We start from the raw sequence: 22,313 nt of genomic DNA, 5'->3' as shown, positions 1-22,313 counted from the left end.
TATGGTTTTTTTGCAAAAGGCTCGTTTATATCTGAACCACCCTCGTACAATATTACCTATTTGATCCAAGTAAAATTTACTCAATCCAAGTGAAAATGGACGTATTGGAATAATGATTTACTCGAATCTAGCGCATCTTTCTGTGTACTTTACCCGCTCGAGGCCTCCACCTTGCCGGATGACGTTTGATCTCTTCAGGCTCGGCGTGTTCTCTCTACTAGCGGAGCAAACGGCCGACCGTTCGGACAAGGTCGCGCCGTTGCCGTTCTCCCGCTTGTTCGAGCTCCCGTTGGGGGAATCGTCCAGACTGCTGGTGATCGAGGTCGTGCCGGTGAAGGTGGCGGACATCAGCTCGCCGTCAATGTCCACCTCCTTCGCCACCGGGCAGCAATACATGGAGAAGCGATGGGCGGCCGGCCGATTGAGTCTCAGCGCCGAGAACACGTGCAGTGGCTCGAAGTGATGTATACCGTCCTCGTCGAGGACAGTGTACGCGACCTGGCCGGTCAACACCGACCTGGAGGCTTCCCTGGGCACGACCGCCTGCAGGCCCTGCTTGAGGATCATAAAGATCGCCGCGGGCTTGTGATTCCTCCTCAGCAGGAATTCCTCCATCGCCAGGCTGTTGTCGGCGTGCAGCAACGCCGTCGGCACGTCTACCGAGGACAACAGAGGCGTCTCTTCGGGCACTATCATAAGCGCCGCGCTCTCCCTCACGAGGATTCGCAACTGGGGATCGGTCCTGGCTAATTCCGGGTCGCTGCACAACTGGCCGAGCGCGTTCACGAAGAGCGGCCGTTCCTCGGCCAGTTTCCGCATGATCGTCAGCCTCTTCAGCACGTCCATGGTCACCCGGTCGCTGGCCAGTGCCTGGGTGGATCTCTCATCGCTGATCACAGCCAGCAGGCTGCTCGCCGTCCCGGACATGCCTAAAGCTCTGGCCAAGCCCACGGCTTGCAGAAGCATCTCTCGCACGTCCTGCCCTTCGGCACTCAGCAGCTCCTTCACACGAATCTCGCTGGATTCGCGGATCGCCTGGACGATCGCCCTGTACACCGTCTCCGCGGCCTCCTTCTCGGTCGCCACGTCCGCCACGTGTCGCGACACGTTCTCCAGGACGAGCGATACCAGCTCGGGGTCGTTTCTCGAGACAGTGCGGAAGGCCGGGCCGATCAGATCGGTGCCGTTCTCGAGCACCATCGACAGCCTGTCGAGAACGGCGTCCTTCTGCAAGGACTGACCGATCACCGTGGACCTCAGTATGTCCACTTTGCTGTTCTTCGTGTCCAGCAACTCGGAGAGCGCGCTTTGACAGAGGGAGCTGCGGTTCTGCGGGCTCAGCAGGATCCTCAGGATCTCGTCGACGGTCCGGTCAACGACCTCGCGACCTGCGTCCTGACGCAGCAGCGTGTCGAAAGACTCGCTGATGGAGGAGTGAACGAGATCCTGCGACTCGTTTTCCAACGTCGTCCGCTCGCTCGCTGACATCGTTAGGACGGCGGCTACGATCGCCGCTTTGATCGCGCCCCGAAGAGACTCGTCATCGTCGTCGTCGTTCGCGCGGTTCTCCTTCCCCGCAACGGTCGTCTGGATACCGTTAGTCAGCTTCGACGTGTCCAGACGATCCTGTTGCTGCTGCCGCATGACTATATTCCTCGCCAGTTGCGCAACCACGGACACGACTTGGGCCATCTTCACGGCGGTGCCGCCGTGCAGACCGAGCCTCGACCGAGCCACAACGAGGGCCTGCTCCAAGGCCGCCGCCTTCGGGTCCACGTCCACGTCCACCGCCGGCAGACTCGAGGCGACTTTCCGGCCGACGGATAATCCCGCCTCCGACAGCTCACGCAACATCTTGGCGTCCACGCTGGTCTCGGCGCGATGACGAAAGCGGGGGTTGTAGTGCAGGTGCTGCGGCCGCAGCAGTCGCAGTTCCTCGGGCGTGACCTCGAAGCCCTGCACGGAGAACTCGAGTTCGCCCTCGGGCGTGTCGATGAGGTCGGGCGCAACGAAGCAGGGCCCCTCCTCGGTCTGAACGATCTGACCGGGCACGAAGGTCACACCCATCTCGCCAGCCTCCACCACGCGTCCGGGCACGAACCTGGGCCCGTCCGGGGTATCCACCACCTGGCCGGGCACGAACCTGGAGCCCTCCTCCTCCGTGTAGATCACCTGACCCGGGATGAACGTCGGGCCTACTTTCGTCTCGACGATCTGGCCCGGGACGAAGCGCGGCCCGTCGGCCGTGTCGATCGTCTGACCCGGCACAAACTTGCTGCCCGACCTGGTCTCTACGATCTGACCGGGCACGAACTTCGGCCCACCGCTGGTGTCGATCACCTGGCCGGGCACGAACTCCTCCCCCTTCTCCGTCGTGACTATCTGACCCGGCAGGAAGCCGTCCTCGGTCATCACACCGGGCACGAAGCGCGGGCCATCCTGGTCGCCGCTGACCAATTGGCCGGGCACGATCCTCCTGCCCTCCGGTAGGTTCTCCACGCTCTCCGGGAAGAACTCGATGCCCTTCTCGGTCTGCACCATGTGGCCGTAGACCTCCCGCTGCTGCAGGCAGGCCGACATCGCGCTCGCAGACTTCGGGTCCACGGCGATTCCGGCCGGGCCGGCGTCTCGATAGAGCGCGTCATCGGGTTTGCTCGCGGCGACGAACTCGAAGCCCTTCTCGGTGACGACGGTGCGGCCCGGGCAGAAGAGTACGCCCTCCGGGGTCTTCAGCACTTGGCCTTCCACGAATTTCGGGCCCTTCGGCGTATCCAGCGTCATCCCCGGCACGAAGGTCGCGGTGTCCTCGGTCTCCACGGTGACTCCGGCGACGAAGTGTTTATCGCCGGATGTCGTGCTCACGTATTGACCCGGGACGAACCGCAGACCTCCCTCGGCGGTCGCGACGGTCCGTCCGGGAACGAACCTGGGCTCGCCGCTCGGCGACTCGACGCACTGGCCGGGCACGAACTCGTACCTGCCGTCCTCCGTCCGCACGTTCTGCCCCGGCGCGAAGACTTGCTCGCCGCGGTAATCCGCGACAGTCTGGCCAGCCATGAAGCGCGGCCCATCCGGAGTAGCTACGGTCTGACCGGCGACGAAGGTCCCGCTCGCCGTTACCCGGCCAGCCACGAATCTCGGCCCTTCCTCGGTCAACACGGTCTGACCCTCGACGAACTTGCCGCGGAACGTCTGACCTTGGACGAAGCGCTCGCCCAGCTCCGTCGTGACGGTCTGCCCGGCGACGAAGACCGGCGTCTTCGCGCCGTCCGCCTCGCTCAAGATCTGTCCGGGTACCAGCAGAGGCCCGCCGTCCGGAGTGTTGAGGGTGAGCCCCGGCACGAAGGTGGGTCCTTGAGGCGTCCGCAGAGTCTGTCCGGGCACGAAGATCGCTCCCGACGGCGTCTGCACCGTCTGGCCCGCGACGAATCTCTCCGCCGACTTGATGTCCAGCTTGAGACCCTTGACGTTGTGCAGGGTGGTCTTCCTCCCGGCCGACGGCAGGTTCTTCACCAGCTCGGGAACCTCCTCCATTCGCGGGAGACGCTCGACCGCCCCGGCTCGCAGCAGTTTCTCGCTCACGTCCGCGGTGTCCCGCAGCTCGTCCGCGGGGATATCACGAAGAACGGTCTGCAGCGTCACGTCCGGTTGCGCGATCAGAGGCGTCAGCGGCTTCGCGATCGCAATCGCCTCGAAGCTGCCGACGGACTCGCACACGGAGCCGCAAAGAACCGTGGACTCCTGGTGGATTTCCTGCGGCACGACTCTCACCGGGACCGGCATCCTATCGATCACCGGCACCCCCGGCGGAACGTTCCCGTTGGGCTGGAACGAATTCCAGTCCGCCAGCACGCTGGAGACGACGGCTTCCTCCTTGAGCGACATGTTCGCGATATCGGAGGATCTCAATCTCGCCTGCTCCGCGTCCACGTGCTTCCAATCCTCCGTGGCTTCTTCCTTCGTTTCCTCTTTAACGCTCCTCAGTTTGAGCTGCTTCGCCAGACGTAGCTCCTCCTCGTCGGCCACGCGCTCCTTCTCCTCGAAGATCCGCTTCGCGTAATTCAGCGAAGCGGTCTGCTTCCTCCGCTTTCTCCTCCTTGCTTCAGCCTCCAGCCTCTCCCGCTCCTTCAGCACCTCCTCGCGCGGCCCCAGGCCGTCGTAGAGGTTCTCGAAATCCTCGAGACTCCTGAAGTCCACCGACACGTTCTTGCCCTGCTTCAGCCTGAGCAGCACGGTGTCGCAGTCGCGCGACAGCATCACGTCCCTGACGTCGCCGTCCCTGACGGCGGCCTCGAGCCTCGCCGGGAACACCAGGCTGCATCTGCGCTCCTCCACCGTGTACACGAACTTGCTGCGCTCCTCGTCGGTCTGCTTCGCGTCGAGGAGCTCGCGCAACGCCCGCTGCTGCTCGCCCTCGCCCTCCAGCACCGGGAAGATGTAACGGTAGTCCTTGAGCACCACGTGCCTCTTCTTCTCGCCGACGATCAGACCGGCGGTGTAGTGATGCGGCCCGAGGCCGGAGGCGTTCGTGATCCTGCATTTAGACTTGTCGCGTGCGTGCACGCCCAACAACACCGGAATGTAGTGATGGGTCGGCAGGCCGTAAGACTTGCCAGTGATGCGGCAGAAGCGCTTAGCGTCCGCCGGACTGATCGGCGGCAGCAGCGGGAAGTAGTTCGGCTTCGGCAGGCCCCGGCTCCTACCTGTGATCCTGCAGAAGGACATTGTCATGCCGCGCCGACGGATCGGTCGCCAGTGCTCCGATCGATTATTCTTCTTCTTTGTGCCGAAGCTCGAGCGCGCCGGGATTTTCTCCGTGAATTTCCAGCACTTTGGATCACCTAACTCTTCCCTTCCATCATGATGACCATCCGGGGCCAGATTCTGGAGGAATCTTCGTCTGGCGCCTCGCGACCTCTCGAAAACCGGAGCGGTGAATGATCGATCGCGTTGGAAGGCGATCCGTTTGTTGAAGCTTGGGTATTTCGGGTGGTCTCTCTCTTTCTCTCTCGTTCGAGCGCCCGAGAATTCCACGGCTCAGTGGGAGCTCGACGAGCCGCCGAGTCGGGAGATCATCGGAGTTCTAAAGCCTCTGAAAGTTGCTCTCCCTCCGGCGTTCCTTCCGCCGCCGCGGAACAATGAATCGGTCGATTTATTCGCCGCTCTCGCTTTGGGAATTAATGTCCGAATTGTTTACTGCCCGCACCGTCAATGAAAGCGTTACGTCGCGGCGGTGACGCGGACAACCACAGCTAGTAGAAACTTGGCATCCCGGTGACGAGGAGGATCGCGACTTCGATGCACCCCGCCCGCGCTATCGTCGTCCGTTAGGCTCGATGTCTCTCAGCGATCCGTCGGGCGTACCGGGCGTTCGCGCGACCCTGGCCATAGCTTCTCGGAGGGAGGTCTTCCTCTCCCTCCCTCGCGAAGAAGGGACACGCAGTGCACTGATCTCTCGATCTCTCGCTTCTTCTTCGTGTATCTTCCTCGTGTGCCAACTTTCACGGGTGCCGTTTTGAAAAGAACAATTCTCGCAGAGAGGAGGAGGAGAAGGAGGAAGATTTCGAACGGAAATTCGCTTCCGACTTCACGTCCGTCGCGATACGAAAGCTCTCGACCCGGACGACGGAATTCTTTCTCTCTCGATCGAGAATTATCTCGAGTTGCAAATTATCCCGAATTCTTGAGGAATTAGGAACCGTAGAAGTAGCCACCGCGCGAACACTCGTTCCTGAACCGTAGTCGAAGTCGCGATGTCATTCTCAGCTCGATCGAGGACGGCCGGCTGCCGTTCGTTCTCCGCTTGACTCCGCTCCACCGTCGTCGTCGTCGTCGTCCCTCCGAGGAGCGTTCCCTCGCCGACTGAACGTTCTTTCTCTCTCACCCTCACACTGCACCGCACACTGCACACTCACATCGTTCGACTTTCCGCGAGATGCGCCCCCCGCATGAAAAGTGTGTATCGGCGAAGAGACGCGGCGAAAGCGAGGACTACTCACGGCGTGGCGAAGTGGCTAAGAGCCGTTTGCACGACGGGTTTCTCTCTCTCTCGGCTCCCACGACCAGAAATAGCTTACCCTTCTTACACTTCTCCAATACATCTTTAGAACACGGAGTACACGGACCCAAATCGCCGTAGCGTCGCGCGCGTGAAGTCGCGTTTTCGGCGCTCGTCGACCGGCGAAATACGCCCGAGACGATTTTTCGCGGTCGCATCGGGAGATTCCCGCGGTAACGTCGAATTTTCCAGCTCCGAGGAGACGACCGAGAGAAAGAGCTTTCCTTTAGATTTCGCATTAGATACGTCTTTCTTTGACTTGGATTTTTTTAATGCAAACAATGTAATTTAATGTCAAACATCATTTTGCTTGAATGAAAATATTGTTGTTACGTGTATAATATATCATGTTGTTTGATAGAGAAAGACAGTGTTATTTGGAGAAAATAATATTAGGTTTTCGATAAAAAAACAACTAGTTTTAAAATATGATAAGGATAATAGTTCTATTTATAACAGCTCCAACTTATATGATGGCTCTAATTAATTATAATAATCTTTCGGATCTTTTCAAGTCTTTTAGAAGAACTTTCTCATAAAAGAATTTGTCAACAACCCAATGTAATATGCACGTAAAATTACAAAATGACGAAATATGTTAAGGGAAAAGATGCCGGAACGTCAGAACGCGCGCGCAAAGTTCGTCTCACGATTCCGCGCGCTCCATTTATCACGCGATGCGCGCGATAATCGATGTGAGATCCCGCAAGAGACGATAAATAATCCTTCCGGCGATAAATAACTTGAGATCGAGAGCGCGTGCATTTTATTTAGCGCACATCGAGCCGCGTAATTGATGGTGCTCGAAGTATCCTGGCCACGCGACGTACGAATTAGAATTTAGGAACGATGAATAAGACGTATGCGCCGCTTTTGGCCGGCTTATGACGCGCGATTATTTGCTCGTATATTCCTGGTCGGAGTATTTCATCGTGAGGCAATAGTTGGGGCGGGCGCACGTGCGCGCCAGGGACTCGGTGCGGTGTATTGCCGTTTAAACGGCACGATAAAGTGTAAATCGGGCGCAAAAGTAGCGATTCCCCGCTATTCTCGTGAAAGAGAGTAGTGAGTCAGACGGAAGCGCGTTATCGGCACTTTTGGACTGCAGAATTAAATATCACGAGAATTGAATATCGACCGCCGCGAGTCCAGATCATCTACCGATGATAATCGAGGAATCGAACGTGTGTTTGCAGTTATTTTTTGCCTATTATCAGGCGGACCTTCGAAAACCCCTCGTCTGCAACAGCGGCCGCGTGCGTCCCGAGCGATAAATCAAGCGATTCTTGACACAATGTTGGTTTAAAAAGAGGCGGTCTGCCCTTCTGGACGGTTAAGCCCCTCGTAAACAAGTGCATGACGCATTGTTGGCAATGTACGGGCGCGATAAAGAGCTGCAATGAAAAACGATGTGAACGAGCGACGGCGTTAAACATCCGACGTTTCGACCGGCGGTTAACTGTGCCAGTGGCGGTTGAGGGGGGAAAAATATGAGAGCGAGGTGTCGCGGCGTTGCATATTTTTATGCAAGAACGCGGCATATAATAATGGACTAACGTTGCGCGGCGTCAACGTTTTGTTCCGCGGAGCCGTTCGCCGCTGATTTACAACGACCGTTAAGACGCCTCGAAGAGGAACCCCGAAGTGATTCGACGACAATGCAAGGCCATTATTGATTTACAATTTAGAGCGGTAGCGAGACGGTAATGCGTCTTTGACGCGCGTTCGTCGGTTCCCAAGAGTGCTCCCCGACTTTTAGGTTGACTCCCGTCGAATTCTAGTTAAGGGATGATTTCTTCGAAATTCCATTAATCTAATCGACAATTAACCGGTAGAATTATTAACGACAGATTTTTGTCAGACCGACAATTCACTGGCTATTCGTTGATAAGCTCGATCCTTAAAAAAATATATATGATATAAAAGTTAATCAGAATTAACAGTGAGCAATTGCTTTTCAATATAATTTTTACCGTATTGTTTCTGAAATATTTAATTATAAACTTGTACATGTGCAAACATAGAAACTTTATCCGCACGTACGACAACGGTCAGCAATTATTGCCGCTGTTTGTAACGGCAATTTCGGAAAATTCCTCCGAGGTCTCGCCGAGAGAGGCGCCAGACGCGTGCATTTCGCGCGCGGAATTCGCGATCGCTCGTAATATAACTCAGTGCCGGCCGATAAACGCATCTGGCCGTTGTTGAGGGTACATACAAAGATACAGAGAGGAGGGAAGAAGGCGGGGGAAAGAGCGAGAGGTGGGCAAAAATAGACCGGAATAAAAACCATCAACGCCGGGCAATCGCCCGTCGTAAAACCCCGCGGACTTTGTCCCCGGTCTCTCTCTCTCTCTCTTTCTCTCTCTGTATTAAAAATAGTTTACCCGTACCCTCCATTTTCATAAACGCCTCATCAAAGCAAACGTACAGGATATATGCGCCCGGCCAATAATAATAGGGCACGTTACACAAAAGCTTCATCGAACGGGACAACTGAACCGATTTAAAATAAACTTTCGCTGTTTGGCGGCCGATTCCGACAAAGGCTTCGCGTCAGAAAGAGACGGTAATAATTGCGTGGACTCACATGAGGAGAATATTAATTATAGCTTCTTTCGAATAGAAATATTTTGCGATTTTACGGATGTGTACGCATGATAAAACATCACTAAAGACTACAACACACGTAGTAATTTCGATGATAATTCCGGTATATTCCAGCATTACAAACTTTTGCAGTAACTTCTTACTACAACATTTTCCCTGTGTGAGTTAAGCCAGAATGTCAATATGTTCTTCGGTTACAAAATTAACCATCTTTTTTAATTTACATCTTTTAATCACCCAACCTCGTTCAATTCAACATTTTCTCCGTACGCGCGTATTTTTATAACGTCCTATTCGTAAAAGCATTCAGCCGATAAAATCCGACGGAAATTGCAAACCCGGGATATTTTTAAATAAAGCGAATGAGGTAGTAAAAATTTTTAACGACGAGACCTTCGAGCCGACAAATCCGCGACACCTCGGCCGCCTGTCTCTTTTGATCTTCACAAAAATAATCGATCTATTCGCGAGTAAACGTCGTTTCGGACATCCGAGAAACTCGTCGATTTGTCGTTCGACGGGAATAATAATAACGTCGGCCAAGTCATACCCAACTCGAAGGACGATTCGCTCGGAATTATCCGGCGATTAGGTATCCGACATAGCGCGCGACTTTATATACTCGAGCTCGTGTAACACGCGGCCGGAGCCGCTTTGTACCGGCGGACCCGTCATTCGTGATCCCTTATTACACCTTACGTCGCGCCACGCACGATGGATTGAGATCAAAGTCCTCCTCCAATTACAACACGCGACGTTTCGAGGACGGAGCACGTCGGGCGATTAATTAAGCGCCGTGCCCATTAGGACTGAAGGACGAGATGTCCAGATGCTGCCGCGGCGCAGCCGCGGACGCCGCGTTATTCCGGGACACGCGAGCGGTGCATCTTGTGCAGAAGAGAGCGAGTTAAAAAAATCGCGTGGACTGTGAGAAGGAGAGAGAGAGAGAGAAAGCGAGAAAAGGGAACGGGCAGCAGACGAAAAAGAAAAGCGCAAAAAAGGGGGGAATAAAAAGGAGGAGAAGAGACAGCGCGAACGACGAAGACGCGCTCGACAGCGTCGGTGCGTAGACTTTCGACTTTTGGCAGCGGACCAGGTATTCCATCTACCTCCGCGCATTTCGCCTTCAGCCACACGTTTCGATCAGTGGTGGTTCCCAGATTTTTCCGATCGCACCGATGACGAGGGGAAAAGTGTGTAAGAAAAAAAAAAAGAAAAAAACAAGCCGCTTTTCCAAGGATACGACGCGCTCTTGACAGGAGGCGAAAAGGGGCAGAGTTTCGCGTATTTTTACTTTCGTTCTACACTCGCTCGAGCACCCCGAAAGCGACGGTGTGACAAAACATGTGGTTATTGGCTGCTTCCTGGGCAATTGTTCAACGGTGGCCGCGTGTTTTACATGATGGTCCATCAAAGCCGGTATCATTCATCCGCGCGTGACAAACGTCACTTGTTTCAGTTCCGCGTATTCAACACCGCGTATTCGGACACCGCGATATAAATCGCTCTCCTCATCGTGTAAATAAGCGATATCGCCGCGCTTTCATATAAACTAATCCAACGCGAGCATCGATTCGTCGTCGCCGACGACCGAATCCCAGCGGCGGGACTGTTCGTTCACTTTATCCCTCTCCCGTTTCTTCCCAGTAAACAAGAAACATCAAATTAATCTTTCAAAAGATTGATTTCATGTGAATTTTCCACACATAAATATTTTGACATAATATTTCATGAATGTTTTTAAACTGTTACTTGATAATATAATATTCCTAAATGTTAAAATCATAGTGTAGAAATATTGTTTATAATGTTTGAGTCAAATATTGTTAACAATGACGTTGTATATAACATTAACAACTACATATTTGAAAACGTTATAAAATATCATTGTAATAACGTTGTGTGATTTCTTGCTTATTGAGTTCCTCCTCGAAAAACGTGGAGTGAATTTAATTTTTTTTCTTTATCAAAATTACGAAGTCGTGACTCACCCTGCTGCCTGTGGAACGCAAGATTTCTTCGGTTATTTCCCGCTGAATCCTAGTCCCGCTGGTGACGGTGCGACTTAGCTCCAACGAAAATTCTATAACGAACAGATAATAGAAACATGTGAGGACCTCAACGTTTTCACTATTTCTCTCGTTCCACTCAAGTACGACATAAATTTACAAGAGTCAATTTTTAATTTTTTTTCTAACTTTAGCTCCGATATGATATTGAACTTAAAGTATGTTAGACATTCAAACAAAAAAAATATTTGGAACAATAACAAATTAATACTTAAATAAAATAAAAATCATAAGTAATCAGACTAGAATTTAGTACAAAATTCCATACCTTTTTTCCTTTTGGACGTTGTGCTCATTCGCGAACTGAATGCCATGTCGTTGTATATTCAATGTTACATTATTATTCTGAAACAGATAGATGTAAAGATATAAATAAAAGATGGTCTGAATTGATTAATATATAATATAATTTTGAAGAAAAGACCGTTTTTCCTCATTTTTCCGTGAATTTTTCTAGTTTCTTACCTTCTCCTACGGAAAAAGTAAATATGGCAGGTTTCGACCTAACACACGTGCATTTTTCTAGACAAATTTTTATATCCTTGGGAAAAAAACCGAAGAAATCCGCGGAATATGGGGAGAAACGATTTTTTCTGAAATTTCTACAACTATAGTTACATTGCAACGTATTAACGGTTAAACGTAAGAAAGATATATTCTGTTTCTGTTAATAACGCAAACCTTCTCAACTTGTAAATTTGGTAAGGAAAAGTGCTACTGTCATATCACCGCGGTACTGCCATCTCAAAGCCACAATCGCAATGCTGAGGAGTTCCCAAGGTAAACTCGAGGACCGATGGAACTGATCCTCGGCGTTCTGTCTTTCAGCCGGTAGGTAAGTTATCTACATCGAAGAGAGCCGGGAAGTTCTCGACGAAATTGTCCGCGGAATCTCTTCGAAATTATCATCAATCGCACTGCCAAGTATCCGTTTTGGATCTACATCCGAAGTGTTTAATCAAATTCGCGATATAACTGCCTCAGCCAGCCGCAAACTGTACGCGCGCTTTACCTGACGAAAGAAAGCACAGTAATAAATTGTCCCGATTCGCTTCAATTGAAAGCTCTGAAAATTATACGATGAAAGTTCCAGAGTTGCGCGATAAAATGGGTAAAACAATCCAATTCTTAAAACGAGACAACTCGACGAATCTGTTTCATTTTCGGTCGCTCGTAATTCGTAAAGTCAATAGCGTCCCGACGTTTTCATTAAAACACGGTTATAATACACATTTATTATAGTTATAGCACACATATAATTGTATATAATTTGATATGATTACACATAAACATTTTTCTCGGGTATGCAAACATTTGAAACGAAAGAACGACGCGGCGGGATTTCGGCGTGCGGCGGTTACGACAGTCCTTGATTCTGTCGTCGGGTGCCGTAATTGATTACCTAACAGTCAGCCAGCCGCGATAAGTCGTACGTAATGCACGCATGAATAAAGTAGCGTCAGTGGATCAACCTTTAGTTTGAGCGAGATCTATTTCCGACACGCAACACTCGCAGCCGCCTGTCGCGATTGGCTGGCTCCGCCGGCTTGTCGCGGTGTTGGCCGCATTTTCTTCTGTTTAGCCGCTAATCGGGTCACTTCCGCCATTCGATTTCGATCCCTCGACAGATCCCGCTGAGAGTTCGCGGGATCGAAGGATGCGCGCCGGGCTGATTCATCAATAGAAGACGCGAGCTGGATTACAGCTTCTCCTTCCCCGCATCGTTTCGCGGATGGAACTCGGTCTCCGACGAGCGGTAATTATCTACTGCTCAATTGCACGGTCGCGATTTTCCCGCGCTCGTCAACGCGATCGATGGCGCAATGACGATGACGAGGGCGATTCGAAATTCCCCGGGGATGTTTTCGAAGCGAAGATACACACACCGGACGAGATACTTGTTCCGCCACTTTACGCGGCCGAAACACATGGCCCCGCCATGATGTAATATCGTAGGAGGAGAAGATCTCGTCCCGACGAATGCAGGTCGCGATCAAAGATTAGCGGTTTACAGCTCCTGGCAGTGCGGTCCGATTAAAACAGATCATCTTCGGATAAAAGTTAACGGGCTCTCCTTCCCCCCCCCCCCGTCCAACGATCTTCGTTCAAAATAACCGGGAAGACGCGCACTCGCGAGAAACGCAATCAGGTCTGACTGTAAACAACTATAAACGACTCTCCCCGAGCTGTATTGTAATTTGTTAATTGACCTGCTGCGTTTTCTGTCCGACGCGCCGAAAGAACCGGGACCGTCGACGAACTTCGATCGACCTCGAAGTAGATCGAATCCGGCCGAGCGAGATCCTCCACGCGAATTCCCCGCGTGATGCGTCGCGGCGTATGCAGGGCGCGGGGCTCTGTTTACACGAAACTAAAAACTTGGCCTTCCCACAGTTTGATTCACTGGACGCTTGACTCCGGGAAACCGTGCCAGGAAAATAGTACGGCTATTTTATGAGGTACCTTGAGGAGGCACGGCGAGAGTTATGTGGGACTTCGTTTGGCCGGAAATTTCATGCTGCACGCGCGATTGCGCTTGGCCGCCTCCTTGTTTCTCTCTCTCTCTCTCTGGTGAGACGAGTCCGTGCTCTTAATTTTTAGCCACCGGAGCGAGACAATTGTTGCTGTGTGTATTGTTGCGTAAAATTACGGAGCGATTATTTGTCAGAGAATATATTCGCCAGATTTCCTAGAGAGAAATCTAACTCGAAGAACAAAGTGGCGAGTTGTTCGAATCCGAGGGATCGTTCACTCATACAAAGTGAATTTTCCGCTCTGAATCATCGAGTAAATATTTTCACTAGATTCGATTGAGCATCGAAATTGAATCTGACGTATTCTGTCGCCACAGGAATAATTTTACCCTCGAATCAAATGAAGCATTCTCTCGTGTGAAACGTCTATCCAATATTTTTTCTTCCATTTCAAAAAAATTATGCTCGAATAACAAGAATATAATAAGAATATAATGTAATATTTGTAGTGGAACTATATAATAATAAGAATATGATAAGAATATAATATTTTTAGTGGAATTATATAGAATTTTTTCATATAAGCAAATTTTATTTTCATATAAGAATATATATTCTTGTTTATACATATATGTGAGAATTCTGATTCTTGAATAGATATTAATTTTTTTCCCTGCACGGATAGTTCACTCTTACGATTTCGAATTTTTTCATCAACGTTTCGGATAGTTCACTCTTACGATTTCGAATTTTTTCATCAACGTTTCGGGTAAATCGCCACTTGTTCTGAATGAGATTTCACTCTAAGAAATTTAGAAAGTGCTTCACGTGTGATAAATAATCGCTTCATGCTCGGTTATAACTCCGGAGAATGTACTTTGCCCCAACGAAGCTTCGATTTTGATAAGCGCCATGAAATTTATGAGATCGCGTTAGGAAGTAGCTAGTAAAATACAACGTACTTTATTTTCACTGTAAACACAGGATCCGCACGTTGCACGTGTTCGTTACTTCTGCGAGTTGAAAACCCGCTGCGGAACACAAGTCCGCTCGATTAGACGAATTATTCGTGCTGCTTAAACGTGAAACTCGGTAAACTCGAGCTGACACAAACAGGCGTTTAGTCCGCGTCGACACACCGAATTCCAGACTTTACTAATTAACGGCATTATTAATCGGCATCTGTCGTGTGCTTAAGCGGAATACTTGCTCGCACGTCCCAGCGACCGGGCAGCTCCGCCAAGAGGACTATCGCGAAAATTCGCTACGCGCCTCGCGTACGCTTCCGCATGGCAAGATGTCAGCATTTTATATCTGTCATCTGGAACAGAGCGGACGGTCCGACGAATAGACCGAGCATCGTAAAATTACGCACCACCGACGCCGACACATCCGACCACCGCGTCGCTCATCGCAATTTCGATAATTGCGCGCGGGCGCTACTACTCTTGTTCGAAAATAAGCGCCGCGACATCACCGACACATTTCTCTCTCTCGTTTCTCCAACCAAACGACACTTTCTCTTCAATTTTCTATGCATCAATCTGGTAACGTCATTTCAAAATCAATGTTACTTCAATGAAATATGCTGTAATTAATTGTATTTAATAAATAATTATAATTATATACGTTCTGAGAAGTTAAAAGAATATATTATCGCTAATTATATTTAACAAATTATTATTACTATTTAAAATTTGGCGAGAAAATGAATTATATTAATTATATATGTGATATTTCCAACTGTCGCTCACAAAAAACATGTATCTACGCGAGTTAACTCGTAGTTGGCGCACGGAGCAGCGGAATTCTTCCCGCGCGCCAGCTATAAGATGCTATAACTCGCATTTGGCAGCCGATGTATTAATCGGTGAGGAACTTCTGCGAGCGACATGTCAGTGTGATTTAAACCCCCCTCGAGACACGGAAAACTACATCTTACTCCGCTCGTCACGCTCGCACTGTCACGAACAAACAGCAATCAGCCTCTGTGTACAGCGTCGAAGAACGGCCTCGGCCGAGACCGATCGCGCCGATTTCCCAATCGACTGTCGTCGATTATTGGCGACAATACGCGCCCCGACAATGCGATTCATAGCGACATAACGATCTCTCGTAAATCTCTCTCATCCACAAACACACACACACCCACGTATACAATAACACAAGCATACCTGCACACTTACACACCTGCACACTCAGACATTATACAACACAGCGTACATATCCGAGAACAGGAACGCGCGAGGGTGAACCGGATGGGGCGAGACGAGCGCAGCTCGACAATCGAAGCGGAAGACGGTGACTCGACCTATCGAACGAGCTGTACGGACGTCGGAATTGCCGCCTTAACGCGCGTTCGACACTTGCACAACACACTCGCGCGAAAATAGCACGACGAGCTAAGCTGACACGAGCGGGAGACGGTGAAGAAAGGGAGACCGAGGCGGCCAGAAGAGGAAACGCGATCAGGGAAGGAAGAAGGCGTTCGGGGGAGAAAGAAGAGAGGCACAGTGTGTATATGTGCACTGACCTCCCCGGTCCTCTCTCTCTCTCTTTCTCTCTCCCTTTCTTTCTCTCTTTCTCTATTTCCCCTTTTTTCTCTTTCTCCCTTTCCCTCGCCACCCTCGATCGCAGGTTTCAGCGCGTAAAAGGAAACGATCGGCTTACGTGCGCGAGATGATCGCTCTCTCTCTCTCTCTTTTTCTCTCTCTCTGTCTCTCCGGCTGCCGAGAACGAGAGCGTGACGATCCTCTTCGCCGACTTGCGAACGTCGTCGTCGTCGTTGTCGTCGTCGGTCGGTCGCTCGCCACTTCGGCCACCTAGGAATCCCCGAATAAATCGCCCGAGCCAGTGAGGAAGCCAGCCGACGGCTATCTCGAGACTGCTACCAATGCCAGCGGCAAGGCGTCCCGATGCCCGAGCGCCGCTTCTTCTTCTCTTCTCTGCCTCCTCTGCTCGAGGGGGCTTCCTCTGCTCTGCCTCGCGGTCGCCGTCCTCGACGACGTCCTCGACATCGTCGTCGGCACCGCGCCGAAAGTCGCCCGCGCGATCATTTATTATTCTCACTTACCTCGACGCCGTGACGCCGCAGTATCCTCTCGATGTCCCCTCTAGGTGATATCGATGTCCTCTTCAGCTTCGAAGCGAGAATCGTTCGGATCTTCGCAGGCCTCCTTCTGTTCGCGCCGCTTGCACCCGGGCAAAACGAGCGTCTGTCAAACATACACGCACGTCAAAATGTTTACATTTCAAGATATTGTGTTTTGTCGTGTTCCGGTCGAGCGCCCCACACAGTATTTGTCACAATTATTTTCATTCATTCAGCATGGGGTACAGCCGAGGAGATAGTGTCGTATATAGAGCAAAAAATTTTATGTAAATAAAAATCCGCCGAAATTCTTATGTTACTTTAACATGCGGGAAAGGGGTAGTGATAAAGTAACACAAATATACGTTAAATTAACATGGTTACCTTACTAATATATTCATTTTGTTAAAGCAACGCAAAAATTTCAGTGGAAATTTTAGTTATCAACATAAATCTGTGTAACCATTTTTTACTGTGTAAATATAAAAAATTGATGCACTTGTTGGTGTCTATCATAGACCACATTCAAGTAAGATCCTCCAACTCACTCTTTAATATATTTTATAATTGTTCATTTTATAATTAATTATATAATTACTTATAATTGTGCAATAATTGATGAAAATTAAAAATTATTGAATAATTGATGAAAATGAGGAGAAAAACAGTTTCACTTTCTTTCGAGCGAGTTTACTTCTCAATTCGCCTAAAGCGCGAACGTGGCGCTTAAAGAGTTAAGATAAATCACATTCCCGGCCTTTCAGTTGGCTTTCAGATTTAATTTGATCCCTCTTCCGCACCTTGTCCGTTCTTTACGAAGCAAAGAACTTCGCGAAAAAACTCGCTAGCCAAGTGCCGTGAAACACCCAATGAATCCCGCGACGGACCTGTTGTCTTCACATTTCGCGCATTCGCGTGAATCGGAGCGCGGATCATTGCGGAAGCGTTGTTACACGGGATGTAGGTGCTGATTCGTCGCGCGACGGTCGATCGTTTCGGCCGCTTCTAATAATAATCGATGCCTGCTACGCCTGTCCAGGGATTTCTCTGCGGATCCAAATCGATACCGTGCGGAGCAGGCCGCGTTCTGTCGGCTACAATCCCTCCGCTACTGATCAGCTGTGACGTCTCGTTACGCGCCGACACCTAGATCGTCGGCGGCGCCGATGGGATCTATTTGCGTATCGAGTCCGATACAATGTAGAAACGGCTTAATATCACGTAAAAGCTCGAGATCGTCCAGACGGCGAGTGCCAGACTTCGCCGGAATCGTGACCCGACGTTTGATTCGAATCCGTGCCGCGAAGATGTCGGAAACTACGACGTGCTTTGGAATGAATCGGTGCGTTAATTGGTTCATTGTATCCAATAAACGTCGTAGATTCGTAGAATACTCGAAATTGAAATTTCGAGGGATACTGTCGAATCGTCGCGTTCGGTGGGTAACAAAATTCACTTCGTGATAAAGGCAAGGCATAAAATCAAATTGGGATAAAATAAAAGTAGATGCTATCATTATATCCGATGAATTTTAAAACTCGTAGCATCCTTTAGTTAAAATTGTCAAAGATATCGCCAAACTGTCGAAATCGCATTGGAAACGAATTAAAAAAAGAACAAAAGAGGAAATTAAATTCACGATTTTGTCCATTTTGTTGTGCACGTACGAACATCTTCAAACGTAACGAGAGGTCTGTTCGTTTTCGCTACACGGCTAAATTAGTGCAATAAGTTGAAGCGAGACAAGTATATGTTTACTCACTTCAACTTATTGCACTAGTTCGGCGGTGCAGCGAAAACGAACAGACCTGAAGTGATCCGCAACAAAACGAGATCGGCGAGAAGAAAACATCGTTTGCATCTCGATTATATATCTGCCTCAGACTTCTCGCCACCGGAGCCCTCGATGTGGTTACAGAGTACGGTGTGGAATACAGTCAGGATCGCGCAATCTCTCTTGCCCCCGTCGATGAAGCGCCAACACGCGCGGCTCGGAGCGCTTATTACGATCGAGACGTAAACCCGAGATTCATCCCGAGGGCGGTCGAGAAGTGAGAGGGATCTTCTCGTGACGAGCGGCGGATGCTGTTAATGATACCGAGGAGCACAGGCAGAGGCTACAGGTACTCTTGGCACCGTGCAATCCTTGGCAAGTGTTTATCGTCCACGGAGAGAATATATTATGGCCTTTCTTTTTTTCATGCAAATCCTTTCCAACTTTACCATGTCTTCCTAGAAGTGCAGAAATAGATCTGTCATGTACAGCTTATCTTGCTAAGAAGCAACGTCAATTTTTCAAAATAGTCTACTTCAGTTTCGAAAAATTACATCCGACAAATTTTATCCGACAAATATTCGTAAAATAAAAATAATTCGTATGAAACGGAAAGATAATTAGGTAAATAATAATAATCACTTATTAACGAAGGAAAAGATCCTTCACAGTCGCATATATAAAATGAATTAGAAAAATGAAGGTAAAACAAAAAATTAAAGCGGAATATCGATATGTTCTGCGGCTACAAAGTTCGATGGTAGTTTTTATTATAAGATTCTCTCCGTGTAATTAATGTTGTAGGAGAATACGGTATACACACGCGAAACTCTTTCCCTCCGCTGAAACAGGCTCGTCATAATTATACCGTTACTAGTGAGGGTGATTTTCGATGACGCGCGCGCCGAGCAATCAGTTGTCCCGCCTGCGAGGGATCCTTTCGGCATGCGGAAGAATAACGTTCGCGAAAAGGATAGGATAACCCGTATCGATGGGGTGATCGCGAAGAGAACGAGTTCATCGAACGATACCGAAAATCCGAAAGCCGGGCCCGATGAATCCGAGCGGAGGCGAACTCAGCTCTTGGCGCGGAAATTGGCGAACGAGGCTCTCAGGTCGCCACAGCTGCAGCGCAATATGAAGAAGCTGGTAGATCTGAGCAAGCCTCGTCGTCGTAATCACTCGGTCACGATGAAGAGCTCATCGGGTCAGACGGGAAGCGCGTTCAAGTTACCGCGAGTAAGCTCGAGAAAGCCGAGCAAATCACCGAAACGAGAAGGAACGCGGAGAAGAATGAGGAGTAAACGCAGACGCGGACTGAAACGACACAAGGAGCGTCATCCTTGGCTGCGTAAGAGGAAACGCGTTAAGGTAGGTAAGATTCATTCGTCTGTTCAGGATGTATTCCTCCGCTGTTACAGATCTATGAGATAATTGTTAGCGCGATAGAAGTAAACATCGTTTGGCCAAGCTCTAGACAAATTTAAAAAACTTTAAGAAGAACGTAGGAATATATAATAGTTGAAAAAAATCTACGAATTATCACGAATCATAATTTAATTAAGGCTCCTTGTCACACAGCCATCTTAAAAAAATGTTATCAAGTCCAAAGAAATCTTTTTCTCTGTGCAGGGAACGAGACAAGGGGAAACCGACGAGACGGGCATCGAAAGGATCACCCGACAGATCTCGAACGGTTCCGTCCTGAGCAACGATATATTTGCCAATCGCTCACTCACGCAGCAATTCGCGAACGGAAGCTACCACGATCAAGATCTAACCGACGATCAAGATCCAATCGAATCTTTGAGACCCTGGGAGGGCGATCGCCCTGCGATCGCTCAAACAGACGACGACAACGGGATCGGTTACGCGCCTACGTACTTGCCAATCCTCACCGATCAGAAGGTCAAGCCTGGAAGTCTGTATTACATCCCCAACGTCCCTCAGGAAGACCCAGAATTCGGTCAACTTCAGGAGACCATCGACCAGCCCGGGAGGAACGCGCCTGTCGACGGGGCAGAATCTTCTAGCGAGAATCCGATGGATTCCTACGCAGACCCGCAGATTCTCACCACTGACGAGAACAGCGTCTTCGACCCGCGACTCGAGGCCGACCGGGTTCTCGGCGAAGCGCCACGTTATCAGAATCCTTCGAGCCCTGTACATCGCTTGTACGTGAGCGAAAAGCCTGAGGTGGTTAAGCCGGAAGAGATGGAGGTGCTCTACCCGGTCGAATCTTACGTTCAAGTACAGACCGGGTCGTCGACGAGTGCACCGCATTTTTTTCGCAAAGTCCCCGGCACTTTGAACGTGTACGTCGCTAATGGGAAGAATGGTGGACGCGTAATCGCGCCAGTGTCCGAATATGTTTACCCTGTTGCGCCCTTATTGAGGCTACCCATGCGCAAGGTCAACGAACACGTCTCTCAATCGATCCTCAATTCGCCGGTTGAACATATTCTGCTTGCCGACCGAGAGCAGACGATGGTTGGGAGAAATAATGAAAAGGAGACTGCTCGAAATTCTCGTGAACGATACAGGAGTAAAGCAAACGAAGGGACCGCGAATAGCAAGGTGACGCACGAGGATCGCTCCTCGTCCGTGATCGGGGCGACGAAAGGCGCGGAAAGCCAACGCGCAAATGTCTCCGCGATGTTGAACGAAACGAAGGAAGTCGCCAATCAGATACTCGAAAAGATCGTAGACGAGTTGGAGGAGATTAGATCGGATCGGCCGGAAAACGAGCAAATAGAAGGTTATTATTTAGAATTTCTAAACTTATATATAAAGCTTCCTCTTTAATGTATATGTATGTGTGTGTATAAAGAGAACTCTATAACATATATTAAAATTTCGGAACTTGTTTTGAGGCTCAATTAAGAAAATATTTCTTCTTAGATATTAAAGGTAAAATTAAAAAATATATATATTCTCTTTCTCTTTTCTCTTATATATATATATATAGAGAGAGAGAGAAAGAGAGAAAGAGAGAGAGGGAGATGTAAAAAAAATATCAGGGAAATAATTTTTGATACATATATCTATAGATATAAACACACTTCTATATTAACACTTTGAAGCCTAGGCCTTAAAGATGATTTATTAATGGGATCCTGGACAATTTTGATGTCTATTAAAAAATGTTCATTGTTGATGTATGTTGTTGTAACTTAGCAACCAATCAATTTTAAGTGTAAAAAAAGCACTTTAAAAGCAGCGGAAATGTATGAAATGGCAGTTGTCGTCTGCGCGCTACCCCGACCTATACTCGGGCTTAGAACAAAGAGTGTTAACAAAATATCGCCGTATTGATTGATGGATATATTTCTCTTCGGGACAGGCTTACCTTGCAAGATATCAGGATCGTGGGTGACGACGCAGGGCGGAGTGCGGATTGACATGCAGGTGACGAATCACACCATCAACGCGACGCTGGCGAAGCTGTCACCGCCTCCTGTGCATCAGGGTTTGCTGGACCCGGCCTGGAATCTGACTGGATACGCACCCTTCGCACCGGGTGCGCCGTTTTCCTTGGTCGCCGTCGACAACCGCACGAAGTCATTAGCGGTGTTCGCAGGTGCGGACGCCTGGCCGAGTAATATTTAGCGCGTCCTCCTCGGCGAGTATCTAATCGCGAGGAAACTCTAACAGGAACTTCTTAAAAAAAAAAAAAAAGTTCTACAACGATTATACGCAGGTGCGTGCCGAGTGTGCCAAGGTATCGACACGATAGCGGGCGTTTGGTCGATCGCCCACAGCCCGCAAGATTGCCGAGACTTTCAGATAGCCACGGGCATCTACAACGACGTGTTTCGCCGGACCAAATTGTCGTCGGCGATAAACGTCAAGCACCGGGAGATCGTGCGATTGTTGCGCGATCGGAACAACACGACAACGGCCGCGACGACCTTGACGAGCAGTACGCAAAAAAATAATACGTTACCGCAAAACAAGGAAAAGGGAAAGACTTGAGTGTCTCGAGGCGAACTTGAGGAATCGGTAGACGGATGATGATGATGATGATGATGAGGATGATGATGTTGATAGACAGACGGATCGGAAAATTTACGAATGGACGCATTGTGCTAGAAACAAAAAGAAGTATCTTATATTGTTACCAGTAAGATTTGGTATGTATGTGTAAACTTTAGAAAGAGCGCAAGCCACGTGTGAACTTTAATTAATTATCTTACGTCGAGATGTAATTTATTGGATCGAAAGGTGTACACACTGT

The 22,313-nt window shown here is 49.5% G+C and overlaps 2 protein-coding genes across 9 annotated transcripts in view; one reads left to right on the top strand and one right to left on the bottom strand.

Annotated features, from left to right (window-relative positions):
* The window catches only part of LOC106750025 (muscle M-line assembly protein unc-89-like), a 53,889-nt gene extending 37,786 nt beyond the window's left edge, over positions 1-16,103 (bottom strand). For 5 of the 8 annotated variants that reach the window (XM_014630034.1, XM_014630035.1, XM_014630032.1 and 2 more), the window contains exon 1: positions 154-4,740. In XM_014630034.1, coding sequence (XP_014485520.1) covers positions 154-4,731 — 4,578 coding nt within the window. In that variant the 5' untranslated portion in view covers positions 4,732-4,740. Of the gene's footprint in view, positions 1-153; positions 5,269-10,659; positions 10,752-11,005; positions 11,083-15,881 lie in introns of those variants that run through there. The other 3 variants (XM_014630029.1, XM_014630031.1, XM_014630036.1) reach the window with 2 other exon arrangements.
* A 1,509-nt stretch (positions 16,104-17,612) lies between these two features.
* On the top strand, positions 17,613-22,279 carry LOC106750024. The gene is made up of 5 exons (XM_014630028.1): positions 17,613-17,644; positions 18,221-18,425; positions 18,954-19,447; positions 19,709-20,834; positions 21,420-22,279. Exons 3-5 carry the CDS (start codon positions 19,022-19,024, stop codon positions 21,683-21,685), a joined length of 1,818 nt encoding a protein of 605 aa, XP_014485514.1. The 5' UTR covers positions 17,613-17,644; positions 18,221-18,425; positions 18,954-19,021; the 3' UTR covers positions 21,686-22,279.
* Positions 22,280-22,313: the final 34 nt, after the last annotated feature.

The sequence above is a fragment of the Dinoponera quadriceps genome, unplaced genomic scaffold (genome assembly GCF_001313825.1).
Source record: "Dinoponera quadriceps isolate SergipeBrazil2010 unplaced genomic scaffold, ASM131382v1 scaffold4444, whole genome shotgun sequence".
Lineage (NCBI taxonomy): Eukaryota > Metazoa > Arthropoda > Insecta > Hymenoptera > Formicidae > Dinoponera > Dinoponera quadriceps.
Note: the sequence above shows the minus strand (reverse complement) of the source record. Positions and strands in the feature narration are given on the sequence as shown.

Bases quoted from the DNA above. Each gene is read 5' to 3' on its own strand.
- LOC106750024 (XM_014630028.1), top strand. From the start codon at position 19,022: ATGCGGAAGAATAACGTTCGCGAAAAGGATAGGATAACCCGTATCGAT. The intron at 19,448-19,708 runs GTAGGTAAGATT...TTCTCTGTGCAG, and splicing joins GTAAGAGGAAACGCGTTAAG to GGAACGAGACAAGGGGAAAC. The intron at 20,835-21,419 runs GTTATTATTTAG...TCTTCGGGACAG, and splicing joins GGAAAACGAGCAAATAGAAG to GCTTACCTTGCAAGATATCA.